This window comes from Cydia splendana, chromosome 19 (genome assembly GCF_910591565.1).
Source record: "Cydia splendana chromosome 19, ilCydSple1.2, whole genome shotgun sequence".
Lineage (NCBI taxonomy): Eukaryota > Metazoa > Arthropoda > Insecta > Lepidoptera > Tortricidae > Cydia > Cydia splendana.
Genome location: NC_085978.1, coordinates 1,466,909 through 1,487,895, shown reverse-complemented (window position 1 = coordinate 1,487,895; position 20,987 = coordinate 1,466,909). Strand labels below are relative to the sequence as shown.

Sequence of the window (20,987 nt, the reverse complement as noted above, 5' to 3'; positions counted from 1 at the left end):
GTAAAAAGTCTGCAGCGATTTTGATAGCCCACGCAGTGCAAGTGTCATTTTAAACGTCAAACTTCTATGAAGTTATGACGTATAAATAACACTTACACTGCGTGGGCTATCAAATCCGCTGCAGACTTTTATTGGTGCGACTATAATTCATAGTCATAGTCATAGTATTTATTTGCTAGAATTATGGTACATTGACATTGACATTCATTTGATTGTTGACTGTTTTACTACCTAATATTGCTTTGTCGAGATACGCGTTTTGTACAATTAAAGCGAATAAAACAAGATGTCATTAATTCAGATGTAAAATGTTATTATGTGTTCCGTACTCTACGTCAGAGGTCTCCATTGAGAGAGTAACGTCTCCGGTGTCCGATAGATGCCGCTAGCGTCTATGTAGTCGCTCCGCCCCACGCCGTGACGTAGTTCCGCTTCCCCTTCCTGCGAACTGTTACTCGCTTTCCGCGACTCGCCGCCATGACTCTTTGTTTCGTCGACCGTCTTGTCCGATGGTCCGCAAATTTTTTTTGCGTACATTTTTGCAGCATGGTGCTTTAAAATTTCCGAACTAAAGCTTGTTCCATTAAATAGTGAGATATAGCAGAGATCGCTATTATTAGTCTTTTGGCGATCCCGCGATCGAAAGTGCTTTTCGATTCTACCCACTTTTTATTTTTATTTTTATTTTTCTTGCTAAATTATTTTTTACATACCATGCTGCTAAAATCGTTACCGTTAACAAGCCTGGGAGTACCTCGTGTCGTTAGTTGCGCATCGTAAATGCCTACTTTGACAGGCACGGTTCTCAGGCGGGTCGCGCATTTTCGAGATCGAAGTAGGAAGTGCGTCAGTAGTTTTTTATCAACAAGTGGTAACGTAAGTCGCTCCGCGTTCGGAGAGGGAACGTGCGTCGTGCCTGCGGCGGCGGGCGCGGCGCCCGGGCGGCGCGGAGGCGGACAGCCTGCGCGCGCTGCTGCTGGGTGCCGCGCTTCTATAGGACTGATAAGGAGGTTTGGATTGTCTCGAACCATCCGGTGAGCCAGTTTAATGATATTCTAGTTTTATTTGGCGTTCAGAAGCGACGCGACAGGGAGCCCCCGCCCGTGGCACCCCCGCCCCCGCCGTGTCGCGCGCCGCGCCGGCGCCGTCGACTTTCTTCTGCTGTCGTCCGAGGTGACTCCGAGACGCCGCGACGCTGCGGAGTGGTGTCGCGGTGCGGGCGCTCCCAGTCCGCGGGACTCCGAGACGTCATACGCCCACTCCTGTTGCTGCGGTCGCGGCGCGAGTGGATCACGGACCTCTCGATCCCGTCCTGGCGTCAAGGTGAAAGCGGACCGCTCCTGCGACTCCCGACTGCTCGATGTGGAAGGAAGGTAAGTTACGTGGAAGCAGTGGAAACATTACGAGTACAGCGGCGGTGCCGTTCGCCCGTCGGCTGCCGTCCGTCATGACGTCGCTGGTGACCTACGCGCCGGTGGAGGCCACCACGATGGAGCCGCCGAGGGCAAAGTGTCGCCGTGATGATGCGTGCAACTACGAGCCAGCCTACAGCGCTACGATGGCGCTGCCCGCCACACGCATCGGCGCCTCCCGTGCAGGTAACGTCCGTCATGTTCACCGGCGCCTGTCGAGCTGGCCGCCACGATGGCGCCTCTCGCCTCACGTATCAGCGCCTCCCGAGCCGGCGGCAGCGGCCGCCACGATGGCGTCGCCCGCCTCACGGCTTTCGAGCTAGCTGCTACTATGGCGCCTCACGCACCAACGCCACCTGAGCCTGGCGGCGGCCGCCTTACGTACCGGTGCCTCCCGAGCTGGCCGCTACGATGGCGCCTCTCGCTTCACGCACCGGCGCCTTCCGAGCCGGTGGTGACGACCACCACTTTGGCGCCGCCCGACACGATGAAGCCGCCTGCCTCACGCACCGGCGCCTTTCGAGCTGGCCGCCACTACGGCGCCTCTCGCCTCACACAACAGCGCCTCCCGAGCCTGGCGGCGGCCGTCTCACGCACTGGTGCCTCCTGAGCTGGCCGCCACGATGGCGCCTCTCGCCTCACGCACCGGCGCCACCCGAGCCGGCGGCCGCGGCCGCTACGATGGTGCCACCCGCCTCACGCGACAGCGCCTCCTGAGCCAGTGGCGGCCGCCATGATAGCGCCGCCCGCCCCACGCACCGGTGCCTCTCGAGCCGGCCACCACGATGGCGCCTCTCACCTTACGCACCGGCGCCTCCCGAGCGGCGGCGGTTGCCATGATGGCGCCGACAATCACGCCGATGCTGTCCACCTACAACTACGACGATGTCGTCCCTTGCAATGGCGCCCATGTTCTGTTCGCAAGAATACCACCGCGAACTTACCCGTCGCCGATCCTGCCCACCAAGCAGACGCTGGGCGCCACGGTATCAGTTTTGTCCTGTCCACATGGTCCCATTGAGGTACGCAGGCGCATATAGTTATGGTGCCACAGCACGAACAGACCGCTAAACTCTTGGTTTCGGTTAAGGATGGCGACGGCAGGCAAGGTCGTTAGGAGCCTCGTCCTAGCGTGGCTCGACTGCCCGGAGTTGAAAGCGGTAAGATTGTCGATACCCAGAGGAAAATACGTCGCGTCCCTGAGCTTCATAAAGGTGCTGATCGACGAGGAGCCGTGCCGCTTCGAGGGTCCTACAACGTCTCGAGGCCAGCGAGCGATCCAACCGGAGAGCAGCTTTGCGACACGATCCTGTGCGACCGCTCACAACCGAGGTTGAAGGCATCGAAAAGGTCTGCAGACCTCACATAATTATCTCTCTGCTGCCCGCTCTCTCCAGCTTAAGTTCCGTCTTACAAAGACGAACTCGTTCGCCAAGCCCCTAATAAACAAAATGGGACAAATAAACCCGCTGCGCCTGAACAAGCTTGAGTTTCCGGTGCTAAGAGAAAGGGGCCAGGGGGACTCCAGCAGTTTCCATCTGTCTGTCTTCGACTTTATCGAAACAGTTTTGTTACGCAAAGCGCCAAAATCGATTTTAGACTTGATTTCATCAGTTCGATTTCTTTAAAAGCATGCTACCATACCCCTATACTAGCTCAATATAGGCGTTTCTTCGGATAAAGTGAATTAGACCATCACGCTCCTAGACATCACGTGGGACACGCGGCACAGCACCCCGATTGAAAGTTTTCTTTTTCGTGACATACAGGCCTGCCTTGCTGCCGAGTTCCTCGCAGAAATGAGACTCAATGCCTCCTGTTTAGTCTTAAATTCGCAAACTTTAGTTCATGGAGGAAGGTGACACCTTCGCAGTCCCCAGCAACACTTCTGACAGCTGCCGAAAACCTCGTGCCACTTCCCTCCTCATCTTATGTCTGCAGTCCGTTACAATCTCCAATAATGGTAGACAATGTACGAGGTAAGGCCCTTTCAGTGGAGAGTAATCGTTAACGGGCCGCATCTGCAGCGCTGACGACAGAAGTGTCCTACAAACATACAACCGGACCGTTACAGTATACATAAAACGACGGCGACACTACATCCCTTCCGTTACTACGGCTGTCGCAAAAACTGCTGATGCCAGCAGACCGTCTACAGGTCGCGCTGGTTCCTTGCTACTTACCAGGTCGGTACAACTCCCGAGGGCGACGGTTTATCAAGAAGTCACTGCGCGCCCGAGTGACAGCTACGCCCAGAAGCCGCCGAGACTATCTTCGCCTGATAGGCGCCCTGTTGGCCGGCCTCCGCTTTCGAGAGCCCTCGCACTGTGCCACGGTAATTCTTAACCGACTCTTTGAACTGCTACCACGACGCGTTTGGCAGCTGCCGGTGATACGACTTGGCATGGATGTCTCCACCTCCCAGCCTAGTCTGTTTACTGTGACGGCGTGATGAGGAGAGCCTTCACGCAGCTGTGGTAAGCTTGCAATTTACTGGCGGTCCTAGTGAACACAACGTCAGACCGCCCTTTCTAACGAGTCAACGACCTTAAGAATCGAGGCGTAGCTCCTGTCAGATAGGACGCTCCAACACCGGGCTAGCGGGATCAGGAGTGACGTCCGCTTGATGTACTTACTGGCGTGACTGGCGCATGCATGCAACATGCCAAGGGCTAACGCTACGTAGCGAACGAGACGCAACTGTCAGTGTCTCACTAATATGGAAGAGTGATAAAGAGACAGAAAGAAACTCAAGTGATCGTCCGGGGGATGCTCCCGGTACTGAGTTTGTATGGCGAGAACCGGGTATTCCCGGTTCTGGTACTGTGTTTGTATAGAAAACCAGTACCGGGAGCACTCCTTAGATCGTCGCCTTGTCTAGGCCGCCTGTACACCCACAATGTAGAAATGGTCTTCATGGTGCATCAAAAATAAGATTGATTGCCAGGTACCTCTAATATCCAGTGAAGTAACGAGCTATCTCAGGCACCTATTTCTACTGTCCATGTTAGCTTTCAGAACGACACTTGTTCATAAGCCTATCGGACACTATGCCTTCTTCCAACGCCATTAATAGCGAGATTAATAGAAATCTAATTAAAATTACTTGCCCTAACTTGAATAGCCCTACAACGTACCTATATAGAAGAGCTGCCGCTCTTTTACTGTTAGCATCAGGCCGCAGGGTCAATGACCTTACTCTACTACTCTGTAGCCCGGGCAATTGCATAGATAACTTTCGCGCTATTATTTTGTGTCCGAAATTCGGCTCTAAACCAGATAACATGTCTTACCGACTGGACTCTTAGAGACTCCGGAATAAAGTATAGACCCAGTAAGTAGGTAGTCTGGGTACGTTAACTTGTGAGAATTACACAAAATGTTAGGGGACACTGCGCCTATTTCTTCCAGCCACAGTCTCATCCAAGCCGGCCTCGCCTACGATTGCTTTCGATCCACGATGTACTTATTCACTAAATTGGCTGGAAAACTATCCAATTAGCTTAAGTTAATTGGAAACATGACTTTTTCAGACGATTCTATCGCCGAAATTCTGCGGATCGGATGCGATTTCGAATGAGAAATCTCTTAAACCAGTTTAACGTCAGATTCGAACCTGGGATTACAATTTAAATTCTCAATTTCCTGTAATGCATCATTATAACGAGTCACTGTGATTTCATGGGTTGCAATAAGGCGTATATATATTTATTCTTTCTCTGAGTTCTATGACAGTAGGTGTAGCCCTAACGCTTGCGCGCCCGCTGACTCGCCACCAGGAGATAATAAACAGGTCTCAATGGAGACCTCTGACGTAGAGTACGGAACACATAATATAAAAATTTTACCTTCCAATAAAATTGTTATTATGTTTCCTTCTACGTCAGAGGTCTGAGTAATGCCTTCCTGGCAGGCTACTAGGCTACTTTTATGCTGACGGTACTTCTCCTCAACAATGTGTCATGGCGGCGAGTCGCGGAAAGCGAGTAACAGTTCGCAGGAAGGGGAAGCGGAACTACGTCACGGCGTGGGGCGGAGCGACTACATAGACGCTAGCGGCATCTATCGGACACCGGAGACGTTACTCTCTCAATGGAGACCTCTGACGTAGAAGGAAACATAATAACAATTTTATTGGAAGGTAAAATTTTTATATTTACTACTCTATACGGTTTTTCATAAGGTGCAAAATCAATTCAATGGGAATTTAAATTGGGAAATAAAGTTTCGGCAGGGTGGCAATTCCATTTTGGCGGATAAAGCGAAACAGAATAGTTCTATCGAACCTGCTTACAAATTTTCACGAGAATCAGTTAGAAATGTGATCTGCAAAGGAGAACATACAAAAGCATTTTTGCCCAAGCTGAAACGGAGACCTTTGCTAACGCTCGGCCAATGATGGTGTAGGTACACCTATAAAAAATGGTTGTCCCTGCTGTAATTTTAATATCTTTATATTTCAACCGGTATAGTTTTACCTTTAAAAATAATCGGTATCGCTAAACAATAGCGGTACCTTACTACTTATACGTTCACGAAATCGGTATCTGCATAACTTGATTGTTATTAAACTAACCTGGAAAATAATCTCAAAATCACCGAAACATTTATGTACCTGACCTATCACCTGCAATAATATGTTACGTCATTAGCGCCAACTTTGCCTCCAGGGAAACTTTGCCCAAAACGACAATTTTAAACAAATTCGTTAATGTAGAAAAAATTATAATAGTTATGGCCACCCTGCTGTTTTTAGTAGAAAATAGGTTATATTTCTGACAAAACTATATACCAAACTTGTGCATAACTTGACTTGGGAATTTTGAGCGAGTTGTCTAATATAGGGTATATTTCGGCGGGCAAAAAATTGATAAATAATGAATGCAAGTAGAAAAAATTGAGAACCCTTTGACAAATATTTCCGGGTTTGAGTGTACACATGAAGCATAGATTATGTCTATTGAGATTTAAACTAAAAAGGCCTAAATACACAAAAGTTTTAGCGGTGGGCAAAGTAATCCGGTAATTTGGCATCCATACCAACATTGCCCACCACCAAAAACGGATTAGGGTTGTCACTTTCATCTAATTTACCCAACTTCGCAAGTAAAAGAAGGTTATGTTTGTACACTAAAATAAGTTTATAAATATATACTGTATTTAATTTGTCTTATTATCCTTTATTTAGATTTTTTAGATGTTTTATCCCGTTAACGAATGAAAAACACAGCAAAAATCATATTTTTGGCCATTAAACTATTGTAACAGATTTTCTCAAAAGTGACAACCCTAGCTTTTGTAAAATGCTTAGGCGAGCCTTATTTGGAAATGGACAAAAACGGGTAGGCAACATTGCCCAGCAAATTTATTTAAATTTTTTTACACTTATCGCTAAGTTATTAACAGGGAATGGTAGGATTGCCCAAAACCTTTAAGTGATCCTTAGACATCATCATCATACGAGCTGTATTTGAATACCAAATTGACGTGGGCAATAGATAGATAGATAGAATACTCTTTATTGGCACACCTCAGTAAAAAGATACAAAAGAAAAGTACAATTGATTAAATGTAGAGGCAGACAACAGGCGGTCTTATCGCTAAAGAGCGATCTCTTCCAGACAACCTGGGCAATGTTGGCGAAACCCCCGGATATCTTTGCCCGCCCTCTAAAACGCAAAAAAAATGGGTAAAACCAAGATAATTTTTTTTTTTCTTCAAATAAACTGATGCGTTTGATCACAATGGACGTGCTGAGCAAAAAAAATCATATCATATGATTTTTTTTATTGAGAAATTCGTGTTTTTTTTTTAAAATCGGGCAAAGTTGGTGATAATGACGGTACCTACTCTTCGAAGGCCGCAAAAATATGTGACATGCCCTTATGGTTCTACAAATAAGATCGTGTCAGATATTTTTGCGGCCTTCGTTGTGTAACATAAATTGCAGGTGACTGTACATTTGGAATAATTATTTTATTTAGTTTCAACGAAAGTTTCAAGTTTAGTACGAAAATACTTCAGATATGCAATATGCACAAAATGTAGACCTAATCGAAATAAAACATTGCTTATTCTAGTAAATTTATAAAACATTCGATACATAGGTATACATAACAATAACCAGGCCACAACGCTATTTGCCTGTAAGCTTCATCTCGGTCTCCAAAGCCGCAAAAACTCGCTAGTACTTAGTGCTGGTGCCGTTATTTTTTGAAGATTTTCAGCGAACAGCACGTACACGCATTATACATATAGACGGAACGAACGGCATACCTAATCATAATCATTTATTCGTCGCAATCCATGGTATTACAGATTTACTTTGTTGCTACGTTACTGCTGTAGCACTGTCAATTTTCGTGATAAAATTATGTAACTGATTTCCATACTAAAAGTAAAAATGTACAACTGTCTATCAAATTGCGTTTTTATATCGAAAAATTTTCGATATACGAATTACATAACTCTTCCTGTTAATAGGCAATATTTTAAGATAAAAGTTCTATAATATAATACAAGATTACAATTGTCATCAAAATTCAATGACGTACAGAAGTCAAATACGTTTTTAAAATAACGCAAAATGAATACCAGCATAATGAAAATTGATCCCAATCAGTAAAGATGAGTCTTTAAACTTTTTTCATTTTAAGCGAGTTTTAAAGGAACATAATAATAATACTTAAAATCGACTGTAATCGAATTGTTTTAAGATAGTTTACTGCGGTTTTCAACCATTATGACCCGTAAATAACAGCAAATCAAATTTATATGAGACGCGAGCTGATATTTATGTACCCTATTTTTTTAAATACAATTTATCTACTGGTATGCTTTCTCGTGTGCGTATATGATTTAATGTCAATATAATTGTCAAAAGCAAGCAAATCAAGCTGTCATTTTCATTTGAAGAAGTATACGTCTGCTCCGGTGTAGCCCCAGCGGGCATCTGACTTGAAGAAGAATTTTGAGTGATGTCGCCAATGTATGGAAATTGTTCGAAAGTTTACATTTGAGATTGAATTTCTGTGTTGTCTTTGTGAGTAAAAATATAAATCGATAATAAATTGGTAGTTGAATTATCTAGCTTTCAAAATCACACAATAATTCAATTACCGTCAAAGACAAAATTGTTTTGCTTCTGTCTCAAACGGAACTCCGTATTTTGATTTTTTGATACTTTTAGTTTGTAGTGTCGATTTGTAGAGAATAACAGCAAATTAAAAATATAATGGCACGAAGAGTCGGTACACGGTTTCTTCGTGAACAAATTTACGTGTAATTTAATGCAATTATTAAACATTTATTGAACAAATTATGGTTACAAAGTGAGGTCTAAATCGAAAAAGTCATATACCGGCCCCTTAACTGTCAATCGGTGGACCTTATGCCTTTTGTAACAAGGTCCACCGATGGACAGTTAAGAGTGCTGCTGTTTGTACAACACAATTTTAAACATAAGTCCCAGATGGCCCTCGGTTCCCGTCCTAAAAGCACAGTCTGGATCCGAAATGTATGAAATTAATTATCATCCGCGGATCTTCCCATACATTTCTGATCCGTGGTGCAAACCCTAAGCACAGTTAATATTTATATTATTATGTAGTTAAATTAATATCCTGTGATTTGAATGTCACCTGTGTCCGGGCCGTAAATGGGCGGCTAGCAGCGCCACGCGGGACAGCGGCGGCGGGCAGCTGCGGCAGAACTTCTCTAAAAATAAAGGCTCGTTGAGACCGAAGTCCGGCCGCCGAGGGAGGTAGTCTGGGTCGGCTGAGACGCGTCCGATTATCTGGGGAGAATATGTTTCCTATAGTAGGGTAATTCGCCACTAACTGGCCACTTTTAGTAACTGGCCGCCCTCAACTAAAAATGAATTATATTCACCTATAAATAGAATTCATTTTAGTATAAGGTGGCCAGTTATTGGAAGCTGGCTAGTTGATGAAACCTTATACTAAAATGAATTCTGTTATAGGTGAAAGTGGCCAGTTACTGGCGAATTACCCTAAATAAAGAAAATAATGTTTAAAGATTATTCTACTTTCTAATACTATTAACAAAAAGAATAGATAGTATAGAGGGGTCCTGTCATTGTAAATCTTGTAGTCACTGTAAATTTACTGCCATCTATCGACACACGACTAAAACTCAAAATGAAAACGTATAAAGTTATCAAAAAATTTATATATATGGATAAATGATTTTATTATTTTTATATCATTTTGATCCATGTTCATTCACTGATATCTATGTGTTAAAATTGTTAAATATTTAACGGTGTCGTCACGCCATCTAGCCGAGGATAGGCTAAAGGTGTGTGCGCCATCTATTCGAGAATGACTTTTACTTGAATTCCGAGGCACGTTTTTTCCTTAGACTTTATTCGTCTTATACGAAGTTACATATGTCTTTGGTATTAATGATACTCTTGATAACTCACTTTCTTGATAGTTCGTTACTTGTTAAGTGCTTATTTCAAACCATCAGTATGACCTGTTAAGCTTGGTTTTCCTAGTGCCGTCATATAGCGGCCGTCTCCATACTAAATAATACGGCTAAATATGGATGTCGTAGTATTTGTATGGAGACGGCCGCTATATGACGGCACCGCTATCCTAGGAAACCAGAGCATTACTGCCAAACAGCGTAAGTATCTAGATAAGAAACATTTATGTAATAAGCTACGCTATTTTGCCGTGTTATGGCAGAGTATCAAACCTGCATTTCCAAATCTTAACCCTTTTCCAGGCATAGTACGATTTATCGACCACATACGCGCCACTAGAATGTCAACTTTAACATTCCGATTTAAGATTCAAATTAGATTGCACTTTCAGGAAATTTGACTTGTCTTCAAATGAATCATCAAAGCTGGATTAATTGGAATATATTTGGATTTTTCAGGAAAACCTTGTAGATTGGTGCGCTTCGGAAAAGGGTTAAAGGTACCCTTTGTATACAATGTAAAGGTGGAGTTACCTCGCACAATATGATGCCGAAGGAGAACACGTCGACCTTCTCATCGTACACGTTCCCGTTCATCATCTCCGGCGCCATCCAGTACGGGTTGCCCACAACCTGCAATACAAATACCCACCTATAGTTCGTTTTTTTTAGCATTAGAAAGAAGGTAAGTGATCTTGACATGTCTTTTAATTGAAAAACGCTTTTGAAAATCAGTAACTATTACTTATGAAATCAGAAGAATCTAAATGATCGTATTAGATTCATAATTGTTACATATTTGCCGTGACTTATTTTAAAAATGTGTTTTTCAATTAAAAGACACATCAAGATTGTTTACCTTATTTCTAATTTTATTTTATTTTATTTATAAGGCACACTATACAGACGACACTCAGACGAGACGAGCAAACACTAAAAAAAAAACGATCTATAAATTAAAACAGCGCTATCTATACACGGTGGCTAAAAAATAACTGCATTCCCGTTGCCAGGGAGGTTTTGGGATTATACTGAGCAACTTTTACTATGGGACCAACACCAAAATCGTGTAAAAAAATTTACCCACCCATAGAAAATGGACTAACCAAAATGTATTAAACAGCCAAATTTTCTTTTCGCTATTTCGGGGTTGTTGTCGTAGTAAAAACTGCTCAGTATAATCCCAAAACCTCCCTGGCAACGGGAATGCAGTTATTTTTTAGCCAACCTGTATAGTAAGTTGAAATCTATGTAAGAACTATCTAAACACAATGCTCGGCAAAACGGCACAAACAAATAGACTTCTTTCAAAGGAAATAAATCATTTGTATAAAGATCGGTTTTCCTAGGATAACGGTGCCGTCATATAGCGGCCGTCTCCAAACTAAATAATACGACTAAATATGGATGTCGTAGTATTTGTATGGAGACGGCCGCTATATGACGGCACCGCTATCCTAGGAAACCAGAGCATAAACATACCGTATATCGTTTCCTTCTTAAAGTGGAATGCCGTTCTAGCGAGCTGCTGGCGGTGCGCTGCACGATACGAGCCAGCCCGAAGTCCGCCACGATCACTGTCTTGTCCTGCAATCGAATGCAGTTTACAGATTTCTAATAAGATATCGGGTCAACAAGATATAGTCAAAATTCAAATCTAAGATTCAGATCATAAGGTCGTGTTTTGGTTGGCTAATTTAGACCATTAGGAGTTCAGGGATTCAATGCCAACGACAATAGGGTATTTGACTACTAGTCAAATCAGTCTCTTTTTTCAAACTGTGAAAACGATTCTGCTAAAATGGCATTTATATGAAACACTGTCATGTGACGTCACGATGAAATTACCCAGGTACTCTTTATAGTTTTATACGGGTTTTAAAATAGAAATTGTGTCTAAAAATAACTGCTGTCTACGTTTCTCTATTAATCTTCTGATACTTTATTTCATGCATGGTGTAAAGTAATTTATTTTAAATATAGTAAAATACCCTATAGTCGGGAGTAGTCAGGCGCGATGTAACGTTGCCACTTACGTCGTACATATTTATGCTATGGGACATTTTAATGTCATTAATGCACACACGGTATTCTTGGTAAAAAAAGCCCTCAAAAATGAACGGATAACCTACGGAACTACCTCGCGCACAAGACAGTTGTGTGAGTTGAAATCCCGATGTATGACGTTCATGCGATGTAAGTACCCCACTCCGCCCGCCACATCTCGTGCTAGGCGGACCCGCTCTGTCCATGACAACTCCGTACTGGTATCCTGTACACAATGAAGAGAGATATGTTTACCTCGCGCACAAGGCAGTTGTGTGAGTTGAGATCGCGATGTATGACGTTCATGCGATGTAAGTACCCCACTCCGCCCGCCACATCTCGTGCTAGGCGGACCCGCTCTGTCCATGACAACTCCGTACTGGTGTCCTGTACACAATGAAGAGGGATATGTTTACCTCGCGCACAAGGCAGTTGTGTGAGTTGAGATCGCGATGTATGACGTTCATGCGATGTAAGTACCCCACTCCGCCCGCCACATCTCGTGCTAGGCGGACCCGCTCTGTCCATGACAACTCCGTACTGGTATCCTGTACACAATGAAGAGAGATATGTTTACCTCGCGCACAAGGCAGTTGTGTGAGTTGAGATCCCGATGTATGACGTTCATGCGATGTAAGTACCCCACTCCTCCGGCCACATCTCGTGCTAGGCGGACCCGCTCTGTCCATGACAACTCCGTACTGGTGTCCTGTACACAATGAAGAGGGATATGTTTACCTCGCGCACAAGGCAGTTGTGTGAGTTGAGATCGCGATGTATGACGTTCATGCGATGTAAGTACCCCACTCCGCCCGCCACATCTCGTGCTAGGCGGACCCGCTCTGTCCATGACAACTCCGTACTGGTATCCTGTACACAATGAAGAGAGATATGTTTACCTCGCGCACAAGGCAGTTGTGTGAGTTGAGATCCCGATGTATGACGTTCATGCGATGTAAGTACCCCACTCCTCCGGCCACATCTCGTGCTAGGCGGACCCGCTCCGTCCATGACAACTCCGTACTGGTGTCCTGTACACAATGAAGAACTTGTGAGCCTTCTTACACTGTGATAAATACCACAGATAGTCACTAAATTATTTATCTATTTCCCAAAGAATCTATTTACATATAAAATAACAATCGGTATCGGCTATTAATAAAATATATCAAAATACAGATGTAGTGCAAAATTGTTTTCCATCGTATTTTCTCGGAAACGTTCGTATTTGTCATGCTACTTCAGTCAACTTCAGTACTTTTTGTGCCGAGACTGACTGAAATAGCAAGACACGTTCATACGTTTCCGTGAAAATATGATGGTAAATAATTACGCACTACATCTGTACAGCAAAAGCAAATACGTGCGTAGGTTCATAACAGCATTTTATTTAACCAACAATTGATACTTAAAGTATAATGAGTAAAGCCTTATCCCCCTTATTCATAAAACTTTACGTGACTGATTTAGTTAAATTATGTTTTATCCCTTTCATACAAATACATAAGTCAAAATGACAGATAAGGACAAACGATTATTAGCTAATTGGGGCTATTCATAAATTACGTCATTTCAAATTAGGGGGGGGGGGGGGTCTGGACATCGGATGACGGTAGCATGAAGTAGGAGGAAATGGGGTCATTTGAAGCATGATTTTTGGATGATTATAAAGGGGGGGGGTCCAAAATCGTCAAAAATCGATGACGTAATTTATGGACAGCCCCATTGAGGTTTGTAGCGTTTATGAATAAGGGGGTATCATGCGATAAACTTCACATTTTCCTAATTCTAAAAATTGTAAATAAAATCTTAGGGTGGTATTCCACCAATCCAATTTCTTTGTCCAATATGTATTTTGTTTAATGAGAGAGTGACACGCAATGACATTGGACCAAGATATAAGGCAGATGGAATACCACCCTTACCTGTATGAGATTGTACAGAGTCCCTCCGGCGACATATTCTGTCACCAGATGCAGTCTTTTGTCGCGGTACAGCACGCCGATGAAACGCAGCACGTTCGGGTGCGACAGAGAACGCAGTACCGCCACCTGCGAAGCATTCAATAAGTAAATATAAACAAAACGACCTAGCCTCGAACTAAGCACAGCACTATGGGTACTACTTGACGATACATACAATACTTACTAATCCTTTAACCTTTTGACCGAAGACGTCAAAACTCAAACTCAAATGATTTACTTGTAAACATAAACAACAGTGTAGGTTGGAAATGATTCACCGTCAACTTACGCGCTCGGCTAGTCAAATATCAACCTTCGTGCATTCAAACACGGATCACGATGCGATGACGCGCCGCGCACGTTAGGCGTGGCGGTCAAAAAGTTAAAGCGCAAAAGTAGCCAAGTTCGAATCCCGTCATGACTGAATTTTTCCTTTATCCAGGAGTCTCCAAACTTTTTTAGCCGAGGGCCATATTGCGCCTCAGAACCTTTCACGCGGGCCACCGTCGGTTTTTGCGCCGGGGGAGGGTGTCTGGTTGCTGCTGTTAGGAACAGTTCCACTCTCAATGAATGCTGAACCCCTGGAGCCTGGCTCCCGCGGGCCGGACAGTGGGCACTCGCTTTGTGTGTCCGCGGGCCGGATTGGAACGCGTCGCGGGCCGGATTTGGCACGCGGGCCGGGGTTTGAAGACCCCTCAAAAAATTATAAGCTACCTATTTGAGGAGGTTCCTCACTTATTACTCGAGTTGTTTGAGTAGTTACCTCCTTGAGGAAGTTCCTCTGCGCGCCCTCGTCTAACCTGTACAGTTGCTTGAGGACCATCACCTCGCCGGTTTCGCGGTGAGTCACCTTGTACACTTCACCGAAAAACCCTGAGCCTAATAGCTCTCCCTGTGAACAAATATTAAAAATTAGTTTTTCACCACACCAGCTCGGAAAGGCTTACTTTGCACTTCAAAAACTGATAGCAAAGTTGCATTTTATTCACATGTGAGGCAAAGTAACCAAATGCAAATTTTGAGTTGTTATCTTATAGTTTGCTGGTAGAATTGACTTTTAAATGATGATTTTGGATGATAAATATTTAATAACATTCATTTGGATTTGATTTGATTTGGTTTGATTTTGTGTGATATTTTACATTTAATATTTACTTCGGGTTGGTGTGGTGAAAATTTTTTTGTTTCACTCGGGGGCAAATTTTGTTTAACCCTCGTGCTTTCAAACCCTCGCAACGCTCAAGATTCAATTTTTCGAACCACTCGCTACGCTCGTGGTTCAATTTTGGAATCTTTCGCTTGCTCGGGTATCAATATTAGCACGAGCGGTTAAACAACAACTTTGCCCCCTTGTAAAACAAATAACTATTGTGGTTTCAGCCAAAAGATATCTACTAGTGGACATAAATGTATATCCTAACCTGTAACAAGTCGCAAGCTCGGAAAACTCGCTGCGTCACATCCCGCGGCTCCGCCCGAAAGGACCGAGCCCGTGACAGGTCGCATAGTACGCCCGTCGGTTCTGGATCGCCGTCAACACTATAACAAAAATAAGAGTAGATGGCGTTAATATTAATATTTAACAAGTTAACACATATCAGTGAAAGAATAATGATCAAAGTCAAATGGTGTTCTAACAGGTTTAATCGTCTGTCGAAAGATGGCAGTAAATGTACTGTAGCTTCATAATTTACCATGACAGTAACTCTCTATTTCAAATTCTCTCTGGTATTAACAAACTAGACTCACGCATCCAGCAGCTTCGACATGCTACTACTCTTCTCCTTGTCGCACAGCAGCGGCGAGCTCGGCTGTCTCCTTTTAATGACCCTTTTGTTAGCGCCGTCTCCCTTCCTCTTGAACAGCCGTTCCTTCTTGCCGTCCCCCTCTAACGAGGGGTCCGTATCAGTCTGTATGTTACACATTGGGGTTTCTGGTGGTTCTATGGTGAGCTGTAAAAGAAATATAATACAATAACAATTTTGATACAAATTTTAGAAAAAAAAATTGTGCATTACTAACCAATTGTTTTAATTGCCATTTTTACCTCGTAAGGCCGACCATACAAAATTTTGCTAGTTTTAATTTGAACCTTGTTGTTAAGTAATTTGGGTTGAAATTCGTATGTTTAAGAAAGCAATGAAACAAAAGAAATGCTACTTTATGGAAATTTAATTTCTGAAATAAATAATTATTTAATTTAATTTAATTTATTCATGAAAGCTTCTAATTTAATTGAAAGGGAGTGTACCATCACCCGTAAATAGATGCATGGCGAATTTATCAATGAATTCATTCATAATTTCTCCATGCAATTTCGCAGCTCACTTCGCGCGTTCGAAAGTGCATGATGTTTCAACCGTAATATTAAGGCATTACGGTCGACATCCATTTTGAACGCCACTGTACATTGTAATGCACATAGGGCCTTACAAGGTTGGGAAAGGTGTTTTCACATCACCTATTCGAAAAAGGGCTTTTTCTTCCCCGCTAGGAGGGATCAAAGTGGCACTTTTCTTCCCTGATAGGAGGGATCAAAGTTGTACTTTTCTGTTCTAGGACACGATTTTTTCTTTCTTGCATACTATTTTTTTTTTGGTCAAATAATACATATTTTGGAACATAACAATTTCCTCATAGTTGATGTGAAAAGCAGTATATGTCCCATGGTATCAAAATTATTTCGTCTTGGGCGTTAACACTTGAATCCCTCATTACGTTCAGGATTCTACAATAGAATCCCTCACTACGTTCTGGATTCTATTGTAGAATCCATCGCTTCATTCAGGATTCAATGTATATCATTTTGATCCCTTATAACACAAACTACTATTTATCCATTACCTGTATAACAGTGTCTGGTATTTTATCTGTCTCGTCCCTGGGTTTAGGCGGGTTGATCTCCAGTATGCGGTCTCCGATGTGGAGCGTCAGCAGACCGCAAGACGAGTCTATCCTGTGGAACAAGAATGTAAAGAATTTTTGCTGGCCCGATATCACGCCCTAAGAAAACTTAGATTAAATACAATAATATAGATATTTATTTTATTTTAATTTGACGATCATTATGAGATATCCATGCTTAGCCGTATCGACGATGTTTTTTTTTTAATTTATTTTATTTGACATTGTTAAAACATTTAATTAATTAATCGATTGCTTATAATGGTTTTAAATTGTGTATTGCTTGACATTTGTATAACTATAATCAATTGTTATTTTCCTACCCCACTTAATATCATAATATAAATTCGTATAGATTAGTACAAAATAATTTATAATGTAATTTCATATTATGAAATAAATAAATCTAAATCTATTAATTACTCGTAACAACGAACATTGCAAATGCAGATTATTAAAAGCAATAATGCTTTAATCAACTAAGTGCGTCTCACTCTCTCATTAAAGCAAAATATGAGACGCAATACACATTGGACAACGAGATTGGATAGGTGGAATACGACCCTAAGGCATTATCGGTACGTGTCGGGACAATACCACTACACTACAATACCACTACATACATTATCGGTACGAGTCGGGACAATACCACTACATACACTACAATACCACTACATACATTATCGGTACGAGTCGGGACAATACCACTACATACACTACATTATGACGACCGGTCTGGTCTAGTGGATAGTGACCCTGTCTGCTAAGCCGATGGTCCTGGGTTCGAATCCCAGTAAGGGCATTTATTTGTGTGATGAACACTAATATTTGTTCCTGAGTCATGGTTGTTTTCTATGTATATAAGTATGTATATCGTCGCCTAGTACCCATAGTACAAGCTTTGCTTAGTTTGGGGCTAGGTTTGATCTGTGTAAGATGTCCCCTAATATTTATTTATTTATTTTATTTTATTATAGTAATGTAATGTAAAGAACGAATTAACAAACACAAAATATTAAATATATTAAGAACGGGTCACTCACGTATTTTAAGTCGAAAAACGCTCGACATGTTTCACTTGTTGTCACATGTTTCAGTGTCATCAGGAGCTTGCGTTTACAGTGACGGACCGGCGCAGTCCGTCTGCAGTCGGCAGTCGTCTGGCAGTCGGCGGAGTCTGCGCCGGTCAGTCACCGTAAACACAAGCTCCTGATGACACTCCTCGGTATGGAGTGAAACATGTCGAGCGTTTTTCGACTTAAAATACGTGAGTGACCCGTTCTTAATATATTTAATATTTCTGTGTCTCACGGAAGTTTTGTTATTAAAACTCAAACATCGAAATCCCAATGTGACGTTATACGTGTAATTCCTTAAGATAATAAAACAGCTAAATCAATTTGAGTCTAAAGTTAATGTTCATAGGGTTCATATTGGTTGTGAAATCTCATTGCAGTTGCACGCAGTCAGGTGATGTCTCTACCGAGGAAACTAAGCGTCTATGAATTTATTGACCATTTTCCTTCTACGTGTGCATTTCAGAAGGCTTGATATGTATGGATTAAATAGCCTAAACTTTTGATACACTTAAGAGAGCCGAAATCGGGTCTCTAAGTACAGAATGTCTTACAACCTTTTCACATTTAAACTCCTGCACTGATTTAGATCAAATTTGGTATGGATATAGTTTGAAGCCCGGGGAAGGACAAAGGATAGTTTTAATCAATCATCATCATCATCCCACGCAGACGAAGGCGAGCAGAAGCTAGTTACAATTATTACAATCCCGGATTTAACAAGCGTCTGGCATATACTTAGCTACACTTATAAAACAAGCTGTGAATGTATCTTTTTTTAGAAAAAATCATTATAGTGTAAATAACATTATTTGCGGTATTTGACACATTATGACTGACGTATATAGAGATGTAACTAACGCAAATCGATTGTCACAGCAAGCGATTACGATTGGATGTCACGTAGACTGAGGTATCGAATTGTGACGTATAATGAATTTTTATTTGAGATTTAAATGGCTACAAATATAATGACCACCAAAAAATACTTTGGTACCCTAAATAAAAAAAACATGCTTACCAAAAAAAATTACAGAACACCAAAAAAATAAGGCCTAAAAATACAAAAGTACCACCGTTTTAATTACGACTGCCCTTCAAATTGTATTCAAATACCAAATATATTGAATGACCACCAAAAATCATTAATGATCACCAAATCTTGAAGACCAAATTAATGCGATATTTTCACCTAAATAAACCACTATGATTACCAAAAATTGTATACATATTACCAAATAAATTAAACTGATGCCAAAATTACTAGCCTCCCGCTTAACCCCCTGTACCCTGCACTGCATACCTACCTAACCTACTTTTCTAGTAGCATTTCGATATGCTACTAGAAAGCAACCCTTACAGAAACGAAATGGTACTATAAAAGTAGGTTAGGTTAGGTTTGAACTGCGACCTTTACAGAAACGAAATGCTACTATAAAAGTGGGTTAGGTTAGGTTAGAACTGCGATCCTCACAGAACCGAAATGCTACTAGAAAAGTGGGTTAGGTTAGGTTTGAACTGCGACCCATACAGAAACGAAATGCTACTAGAAAAGTGGGTTAGGTTAGGTTTGAACTGCGACCCATACAGAAACGAAATGCTACTAGAAAAGTGGGTTAGGTTTGAACTGCGACCCTTACAGAACCAAACTGCTATCAGAAAAGTGGGTTAGGTTAGGTTACTTAGGTTTGAAATGCGACCCTTACAGAAACCAAATGCTACTAGAAAAATGGGTTAGGTTAGGTTTGAACTGCGACCCTTACAGAAAAGTAATGCTACTGGAAAAGTGGGTTAGGTTAGGTTTGAACTGCGACCCTTCCAGAAAAGAAATGCTACTGGAAAAGTGGGTTAGGTTAGGTTTGAACTGCGACCCTTACAGAAAGGAAATGCTACTAGAAAAGTGGGTTAGGTTAGGTTTGAACTCGGCCCATACAGAAAATAAATGCTACTAGAAAAGTAGGTTAGGTTAGGTTTGAACTGCGACCCTTACAGAAAAGAAATGCTACTAGAAAAGTGGGTTAGGTTAGATTTGAACTGCGACCCTTACAGAAAGAAATGCTACTAGAAAAGTGGGTTAGGTTAGGTTTGAACTGCGACCCATACATAAACGAAATGCTACTAGAAAAGTGGGTTAGGTTAGGTTTGAACTGCGACCCTTGCAGAAAAGAAATGCTACTAGAAAAGTGGGTTAGATTAGGTTTGAACTGCGACCCTTACAGAAACGAAATGCCATTAGAAAAGTGGGTTAAGTTAGGTTAGAACTGCGACTGTTACAGAAATAAAATGTTACTAGAAAAAGGTGACGAAGTGGATAAATTAATTTAATAAGTAGTATTATATTAAACATTTGCACATTTTTAATAAAAATGTGGTTACAATTTTGGTGGTCATTTACTATTTTTGGGTTTACAATGATTATTTTTGTGTCATTTTCTTTAATAGGATAGCAAGATGTAAAAATTTGGTTATCATTTCACATTAAAATGAGGTTTGAAATTTGGTAATCATTTACAATTTTTGGGTTAATAATGATTAGTTTGGTGTCATTTCCTTTAAAAGGATACTAAAATGTAATAAAATTGGCAATCATTTCATATTAAAATGGTGTTATAATTTTGGTGATCATTCATTATTTTAGGGTGGTAAAATATATTTTTTTGGTATTAAATTTTACTAAATCTGGTGATCAGTTAAATAGCAGCCGATTTAAATAAAGCTAGAATTATATGGTTTTCCCGCAAGCTACCGGTCGGTCGGTGTATTTAATACACCCTGAGTAGGTCGCACCCATTGTCAAAATTGAAACTAACTGGGGATCTATTTTAAAGTTTATTTATGTTATTTCTGTGTCAAATTTGTTGTCTGTTAAGTGACGATAAATATATCCATATTTACAGTTAATTATCCACCTTTTCCTTATTTTTATTAAAAGAAAAATGAAAAATTCATATCGATTTACTTAGACGACTACCGATTCATAACGGTGGTGTCCGGCCAACCCTAAAATTAAAAAAATAAAACCGGGCAAGTGCGAGTCGGACTCGCGCACGAAGGGTTCCGTACCATAATGCAAAAAAAAAAAAACAAAAAAAAAGCAAAAAAAAACGGTCACCCATCCAAGTACTGACCACTCC

The 20,987-nt window shown here is 41.8% G+C and overlaps 1 protein-coding gene across 1 annotated transcript in view; it reads right to left on the bottom strand.

The window, feature by feature from the left end:
- Positions 1-20,987, bottom strand: part of LOC134799928 (LIM domain kinase 1) — a 47,033-nt gene that overhangs the window by 15,886 nt on the left and 10,160 nt on the right. Inside the window, exons 6-14 of the mRNA XM_063772366.1 lie at positions 16,718-16,829; positions 15,623-15,825; positions 15,295-15,412; positions 14,637-14,765; positions 13,835-13,960; positions 12,809-12,940; positions 11,346-11,450; positions 10,398-10,496; positions 9,053-9,207 (exon numbers count right to left, since the gene is read on the bottom strand). Of these exons, the coding sequence (XP_063628436.1) occupies positions 9,053-9,207; positions 10,398-10,496; positions 11,346-11,450; positions 12,809-12,940; positions 13,835-13,960; positions 14,637-14,765; positions 15,295-15,412; positions 15,623-15,825; positions 16,718-16,829 (1,179 nt within the window). The remainder of the gene's footprint in view (positions 1-9,052; positions 9,208-10,397; positions 10,497-11,345; positions 11,451-12,808; positions 12,941-13,834; positions 13,961-14,636; positions 14,766-15,294; positions 15,413-15,622; positions 15,826-16,717; positions 16,830-20,987) is intronic.